Source organism: Cetorhinus maximus, chromosome 8 (assembly GCF_964194155.1).
Source record: "Cetorhinus maximus chromosome 8, sCetMax3.hap1.1, whole genome shotgun sequence".
Lineage (NCBI taxonomy): Eukaryota > Metazoa > Chordata > Chondrichthyes > Lamniformes > Cetorhinidae > Cetorhinus > Cetorhinus maximus.
This window is the reverse complement of record NC_135886.1, coordinates 83,742,837-83,755,603: the sequence shown is the minus strand read 5'-3', so window position 1 is coordinate 83,755,603 and position 12,767 is coordinate 83,742,837. Positions and strand designations below refer to the sequence as shown.

General features: G+C 39.4%; 2 protein-coding genes across 3 annotated transcripts in view; one reads left to right on the top strand and one right to left on the bottom strand.

Annotated features, from left to right (window-relative positions):
• dacha (dachshund a) overlaps positions 1 to 6,955 on the bottom strand; it is a 389,808-nt gene extending 382,853 nt beyond the window's left edge. For both annotated transcript variants that reach the window (XM_078547218.1, XM_078547219.1), the window contains exon 1: positions 6,426 to 6,955. In XM_078547218.1, coding sequence (XP_078403344.1) covers positions 6,426 to 6,865 — 440 coding nt within the window. In that variant the 5' untranslated portion in view covers positions 6,866 to 6,955. The remainder of the gene's footprint in view (positions 1 to 6,425) is intronic.
• Positions 6,956 to 11,516: 4,561 nt separating this feature from the next.
• The window catches only part of chm (CHM Rab escort protein), a 141,978-nt gene continuing 140,727 nt past the window's right edge, over positions 11,517 to 12,767 (top strand). The window contains exon 1 of the mRNA XM_078547217.1: positions 11,517 to 11,647. Coding sequence (XP_078403343.1) covers positions 11,599 to 11,647 — 49 coding nt within the window. The 5' untranslated portion in view covers positions 11,517 to 11,598. The remainder of the gene's footprint in view (positions 11,648 to 12,767) is intronic.

Sequence of the window (12,767 nt, the reverse complement as noted above, 5' to 3'; positions counted from 1 at the left end):
CTAAAGCCCTCCCTCCTGCACCATGTCTCCAGCCATGCATTCATCTGCTCTATCCTCCTATTTCTACACTCACTTGCGCATGGTGCCAGGAACAACCCAGTGATTACTGCTTTTGAGGTCCTGCTTGCTAATTTCCTACCTAGCCCCTTAAATTCTGACTGCAGGGGCACATGCCTCTTTCTACCTATGTCATTGGTACCGGTATGGACCACGATTGCTGGCTGCTTACCCCTCCCCCACTCGGGGTGCTCTGCAGCTGTTCAGTGACATCCATGACCCTGACACTAGGAAAACAACATACCATACTGAATTCATGACTTTGGCCACAGAAACACCTGGCTGAACGCCTTATCGAGTATCCTATCACTATTGACATTCCAGTCTTCTTCGTGCCCCCTGTTCAGCTGAGCAAATCATGGTGCCACAGACTTGCTCTGGCTGCACACCTCAGAAGAGCCATCACTTTCATCAGTATTCAGAGCTGAGTACCGGTTGGAGAGTCAGACGCACTTAGGACACTCTTACACTATCTGCCTGTTTCTACTTGACTGCCTGGAGGTCACCCATTCCCATTCTCCCTGCATACTCTTAAACTGCAGGGTGACCACATCTATGAAGATATTACCCACAAAGCTCTCAACTTCACGGATGTGCCGCAGTGATGCCAACAACTGCTTAAGCTCCAAAATTCTTCCTGCATAAATGGTTATCCAGGACACTGGAAAGGTCCTGGAGTTCCCACATGGAACAGGATGTTCACTCCTGGGGCCAGAGTTGCCCTGCCATTCCTCTATCTATTAGATAATAAAACTGACTATTTAAAAAAAACTCACCAGCTATTCACTTTTCTTCTGTTGTCACTTAAAAATAGGGAGGTTAATTGAAATGCTTTACTTATTGTTATTATAAAAAAAAAGATTTTTAAAATTTCTCATATCCTTAGACAAACTCATTAAAATTGAACAAAGGAAAACAAAACTACAATACTCACCAGCCAATCAACTCTTGGCCTTCCTGTGATATCACAGTTTGATATTTTTTTCTCTCACTTCAGTGATCCTGACCTGCTTCACAGTGATCCTTCACATTCCTCCCAGTCTACTTCAGAGTGGTATTCACCCACTGCACACTACTTCCAGTCTGCTTCACAGTGATGCTGACTTGCTTCACACTCCTACCAGTCTGCTTCACAGTGATATTCACCAGCTGCACATCCCTTCTGGCCTGCTTTACAGTAATCCTGACCTGTTCCACATTCCTCCCGGTCTGCTTCACGGTGTTCCTGACCTGCTCCCTACTTCTCCCGGTCTGCTTCATAGTGATCTTGACCTGTTTCATATTCATCCTGGTGATCTGTATCTTTAGCGTTGAGATGGAGTTTATCTGGTCTTGCATTTGTATTTTTGCTCTTGTTTTTATTTAGTCAATATAAGGCTAATACTAGGACTGCATCACTGTCTTTTTCTATATGCTAATGGTTTAATTACCAAAACTTTGAAGCAGAGGAATTCAAAGGCATGTGACATTAAAACTCAAGAGTTTATCCAGATTAACTAAATGAAAATGAGAACAAAATGCAAATGAGATACCAAATAAACATCGTCTTAAGGCTAACAATATGCCAAATTATACATCACTACAAGAGGCGTACACTAATTGCTCAATCTGTAGCCTGGGAGAGGGGAGGTTTAGATCTTTAGTTTTTATTTTGAGTGAGTAGAGGCTACATTCAGTTTGAGTCAGAATAAAATGAACTAGGTGTGATTTTTGTATTAGGGTTTAAACAGAGGGCTGTCCCAAGTCTGCTCACAAGACCAGGGCATATTATATTAGTTGCCTGATGCATACACAAGCTGTTGACTTAGATTTAAGATTCACAGAAGATTTTCAACCAGCCATTTAGACCAATCTGATGCAAATCTCTTTGCAATTCAGACAGGTCAATGTTTTTGCTGAGTTTCAAAATTACATTTACTTTCACATTGGTACTTATACACGTTACTCTGACCCACTGCAGCTGCAAAGTCCTATCTTCTGAATTTTTTGTAACATTATTATGTGGCTTCTGATTTAACCTTGATAGGTAATTAGAAGATCCTATTAAATAACCATTAAGCTTAAATCAAAAGGAGTTTATAATTCTGTGGTTACCAACAGTCTTTGGTGCAGGCAAATAGAAAACACCATGTTTGGAAAAAGGAAAAAGGCAGTTTTGACCTAAAGTTATCGAGTAATGATGAGTTATCCTTAAGAATCCAACCTGTTTTTTTTATATTCGTTTGTGGGATGTGAGCGTCACTGGCCAGGCCAGCATTTATTACCTACCCCCAGTTGCCCTTAGTTCAGAGGGCATCTAAGAGTCAACCACATTTCTGTGCGTCTGGAGTCACATGTAGGAACTAGATTAGGTAAGAACTGCAGATTTCCTTCCCTAAAGAAGGACGTTAGTGAACCAGATGGGTTTTTACAACAATCATTTCTTGGTCATCATTACTTTTAATTCCAGATTTTTATTGAATTGAAATTCCACCATCCGCTGTGGTGGGATTCAAACCCTGGGTCTCTGGATTACGAGTCCAGCAACAATACCACTATGCCATTACCTCCCCAGTTTGTGACTGCTGCTTAAAATACAGTTACATTAGATACTCGGCAAAAGCCATTTAGGTCCTAAAAATTAAGAACACAAGTGCTACAGGACATGTGTTAAAGCTAATTTACTTGATTAATAAAAAAAAATGCTTATCTCTTGTATATTACTGTTTTTTTTTTCTCTGTTGCGTTTCTGCACTTTAAATTCTAAAGACATACATTTATGCACAGGACATAAAATTCCATAACAAAGCACTTTAACAACGTCTTTTAAAATCTTCAAATGATATTTTGCAATGGATACTATATTCTTGTCAGATAGGTATTCATCTTGCCTTTTGTTCTTATCACTATTTTAGATCTAAGAAAGTATATCAGAAATTATCAAAAAAACAGTGGCTTAAAGAAAATACAGGCAACCCATACAATTCAGATATATCTGAGATAGAGACCCCTTATTATAGCTGTTTTTTTATAACAAACCTTTTCCATTATCGTGAACAATGCAAATAGCATATTATAACAGTGGGTGTGTTACACAGAAGATGACTTTATGGTAATTCACAAGTGTGAGAGCCAAAGTGTTATTTAGATGATAACACATTTTATGTTTGAGTTACATACAACATTAGAAATCCTAAGTTTCAATATCTAGTGTCATCATTTTATAAACCTACACACAGTACCTTTTTTAGTATTACAAATCACTGAGAAAAAAATCTCACGTTTCAAATACTTTGATCCCTTAAAGTAACTTATCTAACAAAGAATGATTAAAGAGCTTGGGAGACCCTTATCTCCCTGCTCCATCTATTGTGTTTACAAAAGAAACCCTCATGTTATTTTTCTTCTGTTCAGGCTGCCACATGAATCTAAAATTTAACTTTATTTTATCAGCTGTGCTGAAACTGTAAGCCAGGTGTTCTGAAACCTACCCACGCTCTGGAAATTACATCAGGGGTATAGATTACTCCTATTGTGGCTTCAAAGAAAGCAATAAAATGTTCTGCATGCTCTCCTTCATGTTCCTTAATTTCTCTCATTTTATTTGAGCACCCAGAACAATTCTGAAAGACATTTAGCCTGAAATGAGCCCAAGACAGACTTGCCTTTTTAAATGAGGAACACCCACTCATTCCCCCACCCCCTTCTCCCCAACACCAAAATTATACTGCACAGTACCATACATCCCTAGTCAGTACAATTGTAACATGTTAGTCAGGTTCTTTTTACTGACTATGCCAACCAACTGGCTTAAAATATATCAAAGGTAGTGGCCTCAAAAATACCTTTTTTTGATTAATAGAAAAGCAATGTTCTGGTGTAAAGAGCAAGGTCATCTGCCAATAACAAAGTAATGTAGTAAATCATTTGTGCTTCACAAATAAATTCCACATCAGTAATTAAAACCACGCTTCTTGGCTTGTGCTATCAGCTCATCAAATACATTCCTCATCTAGAATAACAGATCCACATCTGCAGTCATTATACCATGCAAGATAAATCAATCCACTGAATGATGCTTTGGGGCATCATGTCTCCCTTTAAACTTCACTGTATTTATTTCCCCATGACACATTTGACATTCTATTTACTGTAGGCAAATGAAAATCAACATAGTATATTGCAATCAGTGCACAAAATATACTTAACAGTGTTGTCTACCTTGGTTGATGCCAGGTGAGTTACTAACTTGGACCTCTATTTCTTAACTGGTTTAAGTCAAAATTTCAAATTCTGAAAGATATCAAATGATTCTAAAAATATTATATTTTTCCTAATTTAATTAATTTTGTGGTAGAAATAAACAGTTTTCATTTATTTCGCTTGCATGGATATGTTGAGTTGTAATTCATGTTATATTCATCAAGAAGAATCCTGTACAATTTAAGCTAACTGCTACCTTACTCCCAAAACTAGAACACCTGAAAATGTCAGTTTTCTGGCATTTGTTTTTCATATAGACAATACTTACAGAAATAGTAATGAAGCTCATTTAAACTCTACTTTTATTAACATGTATATTTGTATATATGTTAACATTTATCTTGCAGGCTATTTTCTGGAATTATGAATGTCAGTTCCAATTTTATGCATTCCTGATTGCATATATCCAGATTCAGATACATCTATTCAAGACATCACTCCTAATTAGATGATTAGTGCTCCGAAGGACGGTAGATGGGTCATTTACATAATTTAATCATGAAAAGTTAGCAATGCATATTTCTGTATGCATTTGTACAATTATCTTCCTTCCTAGGGCTGTGATATTAATGTGATTAAACAATATTTCTACAAACAGCAAGTGTGTACTCTATTAAACCTCTGCTAGAGGCAAATGAAAAATTAATTTTTGAAGACTCATTTTTTTTCAACGTGACTATAGCCTATCTGACGGAATATTTTCGAAATGTACTTTGCAAAAGGCATAATGACATAGGGCTAGAAAATATGTGGTAAAAATACTGCTGAGCTATTACATCTATGTATAACAATACAACAGTGGAAAATGCACAGATGTTCATCAGTAATGCAATTTCCATCCAATTTCCTAAATGCAGTCCCTAAGTGCAAAATAGCTTAACGTTATGTTTAGCTTGCAGTTCTTCAATAAATAATGAATGCAATAAAACCTGCAGATCAATTTCAAACCGAGGAATTATAAAGGATTGTTTTACTAGCCTACCATTCCTGATCTGAAAAGTTTTGTTTTAATTCAATGAGTTTGACAGGTCAGTCAATTGCAAAGTTATAGTCTCGCAGAAACCTAGCTGGCAATGCATGCTTACCATTTATATATCTGTCAGGATAACAAGCTAAGAATAACACAGAGACATCAAAACATGCACACAATCCATATCCGAGGCGATTCATTTAGATGTGCCCCCATTGATTTATTGTACAAACTGCAACATCTGCAGTCTGGAAAGACGCTCTGGAAAATTAATTCGCGATCAATTCAAATGGAACAAAAAAAAATGTGCACCAGATAAATCAACCTGCAGTTTAATTGGGTATCTTGGTCTATTCCGCATCTCAAATTATCTGCTAATTATCTTTAGCACTTTGGAATAAGTTTATTTTTGTTTTTGCTGATTAGGAATGACAACAGCGAGTCCTGCAGGCTGAAACAGAAAATATACAACCCCCAGCAAAGCGGCGCTGATCCCCGATCGCTAGTAAATGAAAACAATGTTACGGTGTTTTCGGGTAGCAAAATAAACCACCTTTAGTTGCCTCGTTTAACTTTGCGCGATCAGGACCATCATGCTGGCGTGGACAGCCAATCCTTGCGTTAGTTTAACACATGTACAACGCAAGCATAAAAGTGATGTTCTCACGTATTTGCCACGGTGGGTATCATATGTTCCTTGTAAAACGATGAATAGATATAATTAGAAAATGTTTTCATTTGGGATGACTGTACTTGCATTCATTTGCTGATCTGGGTTCCATGGTTTCAATAATACAAGGAGAGTTCACGGGGAGGGCGGGTGAAAGAGTGAAACTGAAACGTGACTGGGGACGGACAGATGAGTTTGTAAATTGTGTTAAATGCCAGGACTGCCGATTTTCCTTCTTGCCTTTGATGTTCCGGAGCAGTTTTCAAAACCTAATGGATTTGTCTCTATGTGAGAATTCCACATTGTTTCTGATCATTGAAGACTCCCCCGCCCCCTCCCCTCGCCCCCCGCCATTGACCAGTGGTTAAAATTCCCAAGCAGGTGACAATGGGGAAGGGGAGATGGGTGAAAATAATGAAAGGAAAAAGTACTCAGTGAAAAGAGAAAGAAAAAAATGCAGGAGACAAAAAAAGAGATCGAGCTCACCTTGCGTTGGTACAATCATTGAACAAAGTTTCAAAGTCTTTCCTGGATATGAGTTTGCAACGGTTGACTCCGGGCTGGATGGCTCCGAGTCCTCTGAGGATCCTGACCTGCTCTACGGTGCAGACCACGGGCGTTATATCCAGTCTCTTTAACTTGGTGTAAACCGTATGCAAACCGCCCACCAGATGCTTGAGGAAGAGATCAAAAACCTGCGGGAGGCAGATCAGCTCCTGTCCGTCCACATTGAAAGACGCCACTTTGACTCCACGCAGCTCGACCATCTTACACTCGTTGCCGCTGTTGATGTTATTAATGCTGCTGAGTTTGGGAGATTCGGAAGGGCTGGTGTACACAGAATCGGTTCGGAACAAGCCTCCTGTTAACGGGGTAGAGGTGGGTGTAAGAGGGGGCGGTGGGATAACGGGAGCTGACACAGCCATGGCCACTTTTCCACATGTACTTTTCAGTGTCTCTGTGTATCTGTGCAACGTAGTAAAGAAATGAGTGAGAGAAGCCGCAGTCACCTACTCTTCCCAGTGACCACGCCCCCTTGTGTAACTGACACTGCCCGAAGCCAATCCGCTGCATCGCTGCTCCGGGCGCCTTCACCATTGGACGCTCACTTTGGAATTTCACCAATCAGATATCGGGGCGGAGCTTGCTGCTGCTCTTCGCTGAAATACGTGCTAAGCATGCATCAATAAATCAGTGAATGGACATGAGCTGTTCCACTTGGGTTTAAAGCCGTACTCCCACGTTTCCGAAAGTTTGTTGACGTTTCAAAATTAAATTTTTCCCACATCACACCTGCGAATGTTCTTGTTTCATTCTCCTGTTCGATGGATGCTTCTTTGAAAAGATATTAACGGTGCAAGTTCACGCATGCAAGGACTGATTTGAATGAATTTTCCATCATGCTCTGATGGAGGATATTTGAAAGTGCGTGGGCATTTGAAAAGACAACTCTCAAGACTGGAGATTTCGGCTGGTTTCAAGCATTTTCAATTATTTTTGTCTGGGAAATGTATGGCCTTCAAAAACACCGTGTTTCATTCTTACATTTAAAGATTGCATTTTTGCTTTGATGTAACGTCGTAATGTCACATATGGTACACACAATAACATCATTAGTATGCATATTCATGTCAATAAAATGTAAAAGAACATTTGGCTAAACAAGGTTAAACAAATATGAAACGTGTCTTGAAACGCATCTTCAGATCGTTAGATGCCGCCTTGTGTTTGGGTCACCCAAAACTTAATTCGGAATTATATAGCCAGGGATGAATTATTGAATAAACCTGGAATCGTCTGTAAAACGCACATCATGGCTCGTCCTATGTATTAAGACGAAATGCTAGAAAATGCACCTTTTCTCAGTCTAATAGAAATGAACCGTCTCTGGATCCAGTTAACGTTACCGCAATGCTGAGGACGGAAATCCTCATAAGTAACTGCCCATTCCGCAGGTAAAATGTTCACAGGAATTCTGTTTTGTAATTCGACTTTCCTTTGATAGCTTCGCTGACATCTTTTTGCAAAGAGTGAAAAGGAAGATGCTGGAAGCACTCAGCAGGTCTGGCAGCATCTGTGCAGGGGGGAGAAGCAGAGTCAACGTTTCAGGATGATGTCTTGAAGCTGTCTCACTCTCCACAGATGCTGCCAGATCTTCTGAGTATTTGTAACTTTTTTTGTTGTTTTTATTTCAGATTTCCAGCCTCGGCAGTATTTTGTGTGTGTGTGTGCATGGTGTTGGCGGAATTGCAGTGGGCGATCTGCCAGACGCACTGCTTTGGACGCCATGAGAATACCAGCGCTTTGGGACTATCAATAGCCGTACAAATAGTATCTACTTATTTTTAATCTACTGACGCAAACCATGGGTTAATATTGGGGACTGAATTCAAATGGCAAATGTATATTTTAAATAACTACACATTGCTGTTAACAGAGTGCATGGCATGTTATCCAAAAATAGAGAAGAAATCCAAGTTATGTATAACACGGTGGACGATTCGGGAATAAAGTACGAGGATTCTACGCATAAAAGTTGTACAGAAGTAGCTATTTATACAGAAGATCATTTGTATCTTCGTCCTTTGAAATCAAAATAAACATAGATTTGACTACAATATCAGTCACCTTCCCGGGTAAATACTGAACCAAGCATTAATCTATGCAAGGGCATCCATATGCAATACATAGACAATAAGCCAATGGCATTTATATAATAGCAAACGAATACGTGCTACAATAGCTATTGGCTAATGCTTTGTGAATAATGGAAAAATAATTCATAACGATAGTAACGGCGGTGATTACAAATCGTATTTGAATATATTAACATAATCGACTCTCCACCATTTCTTACAATTTTTAAAATAAATAAACTTTAATGGCTAGCTTTTTCATAGAAATCTGTCAATTGGTTGCGACTTTTACAGTACATAAACTTTAGCATGAAAATTCAGCATTATTGGTTCAGAAGTAAAATACTGCAGATACTGGAAATCTGAAATAAAAACAGAAAATGCTGAAAATACTCAGCAGACCTGGCAGCATCTGAGGGAGTGAGAGTTAAACATTAACTCTGTCTCTCTCTCCGTAGATGCTGTCAGACCTGCTGAGTATTTCCAGCATTTCTGTTTTGATTCATTATTATTTACTATTGGCTCAGACTTTGTCACAGAAAAGTGGTCAGTTTTCATCTCTCAAATATGGAGGCTTGCGTTTTAAAAAATATCTTTGCCCATTAATGAAACAATTCAAGCTAAAACAATCCCAGCCCAGGGCTTTCTACACCATGTTTCTATCACTCCTGAATACATGTACAATGATTATTAGCTTCTCGGAAATTCTAAAGGGTCACCTAATTTTATTTAAAACTTTCTGTTAATGTGCACGGTCATTCTTATAAATTCAGAATCCGAACACAAGCGGAACACAATAAAATTTTGACTTCATTCGACTTCATTATTACCCAGTAGATACTAACAGTCTAATAATCACTATAACTATGACATTTAAGAGATTATTTTAGAGTTTTATTATTGGTTTTTGTTCATTTTTAGAGAAAATAACAACAACGTATATTTATGTGGCGCCTTTAACATGACGAAACGTCCCAAGGCCCTAGAATACCATTGTTTTACAATAGCGTGTGGAAATGCATCGATGATGTTTTGTCAACCTTGTGTGCTAGGGTGGCGGTTAGATAACCAATATATTCGAGCTAATGACTTCATTCTACAGACCACGCTTGTTTTGGGAAGTTTTTATTTAAACAACATGCAAACGGGATCACATTTCCGAGTCGATCTTGCCACGCTTTAAAATTACACGCAGCTTTCTTTTTGAACTTGCCTGGATAATGCTTGCTGCTTTACTTTCTCAACAAGTACATTGTGTTTACAAACACGTTGATACATACCTTGCTGCGCGGACCCCAGGGATGGCTGAGGGCGGTGGTGTGATAATATCAATATTAAACCAATGGACAGGAAAAGGAAGGTAGGGCAGCTGTTTCAACAATAGCCACATCATTTAGGGGAAAAAAGGAAAGTAACTTTACTGTTCAATACATTCTGTCAGATCGCCGATGAGACTGACCTCCATCCCCTCGGTCGTATACAAATCCATTGGAAACACAGCTTATCACGTTTCATTCATAAATATATTGCATTTATTAAATACAATGAGCCTTACAAAATATATGCTGAGTAATGGTGATTAACTTAACTGAAAACAACCTCTCTAAGAATCTAACAAGTCTACCGATATTAAGCTATAATTGCACAGTATTTTCACTTGATTCGCGGAGATGAAGGGTTGGCGGCGTGGTCTCTGCAGACTTTAAAACGGACTACGAATGAGACACTATTGCTGGTTAGACTCCTCACACCATTCAAACTACTGTCATATAATTACATTTGCAGATAGCTAGATGATTGTACTGCAATACAACAAAAAATACATTTGTTAGCTACACCTACAGACCTGTCAAATTAACCTGCAACTGCACGCTACATGTCCTTTTTCTTTGAAAACCTAGAATAGTTTTTCAACAAGCAGGTGAAACATTTTCAGTTTGAGAAGTTGAGACAGTCGGTTTAAATCATGGACAACTTGATCATGTACTGAATTGAAGCACAGCTGAGGTTTTCACATGTTCAGTCCAATGCATTTCGCTCCTACTTCCGACACACGAAGAAAACGTTTTTGATTAAAAGGATTGATTTTCCGAATTTAAATTTTGCACGAACGGATCATAAGAATTAGATAGATTATTGTTTATGAAGGTGTAAGGCAAGTCTTGGAGAGAAACCTATTCCAAACGAATTATTCATATTTCATACAACTTATTTTAATTTATTTTAATAAACTCGATAACGAGACGGAATTGCAAAGCGGCATGTTTGCCGCAATTGACTAACTCAATTAAATTCAGTTTATTTTGCTCAAAAAAAGTAATTCAGAAGTTTGTTGGATTATCAAAAGTATCATTCGGAATTTAGAATGATTCCAAACTAATTTAAGGAGCAGCTATTGAGCTTATATTAAGTTTGTTAGCGAAATATAAACTGAGGTCACATTGTTGCACTGTGGATATACTTACTAATAAATAATTAATACAGCTATGTTTCTTTCAAACTGCAAATTATCTATTGTTTCATGATTCCTGGTTTCGCATTGCAGCTGACATGTCATTTATCTACTGTAGAATTTGTATTTGTGGAGAGATAGAAAGTTGTTGCACTGTTGCTTTATGCCACCTACTTACCAGAATTGAATTTTAATGTTTTGCTGCGAGAATGATTGTAAGTGAATTTGCTATTGTCTTATGATACGCATTTACTGGGAAGAGTGATGTTTTCAGGTTAACGTTTCGAGTCCGTATGACTCTTCAACAGAACAGTTCTGTTGAAGAGTCATACGACTCGAAACGTTAACTGTGTTCCTCTCCGCAGATGCTGCCAGACCTGCTGAGTTTTTCCAGGTATTTTTATTTTTGTTTTGGATTTCCAGCATCCGCAGTTTTTTGCTTTTATCTTGATGTTTTCAAGTTGATTGACAGTAGTATCTCTGCGGGGCGGATCTTACCTTGATTGACAGCAGTGCGGGGCAGAAAAGATGTCGTCATTTCCGTGCTCGGGATCACGTGTCGTGTGTCAAGATGGCGGATGCTCTCCCGGAGGAGCTGGATGTGGTGATCTTGGGGACAGGTAAGGAGTGGCACCGTCTCGTCCGGCAGACTACCTGCCGCAGATGTGAACGAGCCAAATTGGAGACACCGATTACCGGGATTTTTTTTTAAAGCTTGCAGATGTTGACAGGGAAACTGCGCTGAAGCCGGGCCTCGGGTCCAAGCCCAGCATAGCGACCTGCCCCGAATGGTTGGGTCAGAACCTAAGAGCCAACAACAGTATTAACGATCAGTGTGAAAGAAAGATTTGCATTTAATATAGCACCCTTTCACGACATCAGGGCGCCCCAGAGCGCTTTACAGCCATCAAAGTACGTTTTAAGTGTAGTCACTGTTGTCTTGGGTAGCCCCTCGGGATACAGGATAACTTGCTCATCATCCCCGGTTCGATGGATTCGAAAATGGCCCATTAATCCAGTGTGTGATCTACAGACTCTATCACGTGTGGGCAGGTGGTGCTTGAAGGGTTTGGTAGATTGGTTATTCGGTGGTTTGTGTGCTCCCTCTGACGCCTTGACTTCGCCCCTGCTCATTCCTGGCAAAGTCTCTCAATGTGTTCAGTGCCTTCCCGAATGAGACTTCTCCATTATATTCACTCACTAGCCAGGGTCTCCCATGAATTGGTGGGTATGTTTACCTCTTCAGGACTTTGAGGATATCTGTAAAGCATTTCTGTTGCCCTCCTGAGAGTCTCCTGCCGTGACAGAGTTCTGAGTAGAGCAGTTGCTTCGGGAGCCTGCCGTCAGGCATATGAATGACATGCCCTGCCCAGTGGGGCGTTGATGCTGCACAGGTTGGCTTGAGAGAGGACACTGTTATTGGACTGCCTTTCTTGCCAACAGACTTGGAGGATCTTGCGCAGGCACCACAGGTGATACTTATCAAGTGCTTTGAGGTGCTTACAATAGGTTTCCAAGTCTCAGAAGCATTTAGGAAAACCTGGATCGCTGATGCCTGGTAAACCATGACCTTAGTCTCAGGTTTGAGATCTGGTACTCAAATACTCTTTTCCTCAGTCGGCCAAAGGCTGAGCTGGCACATCGAAGGCGATTATGAATTTAATTGCCTATGCTTGTCTTTGTCAAGAGGAGGCTCCCAAAGTATGGAAAGTGGTCCAGGATCTTGCTATTGATCTTAAT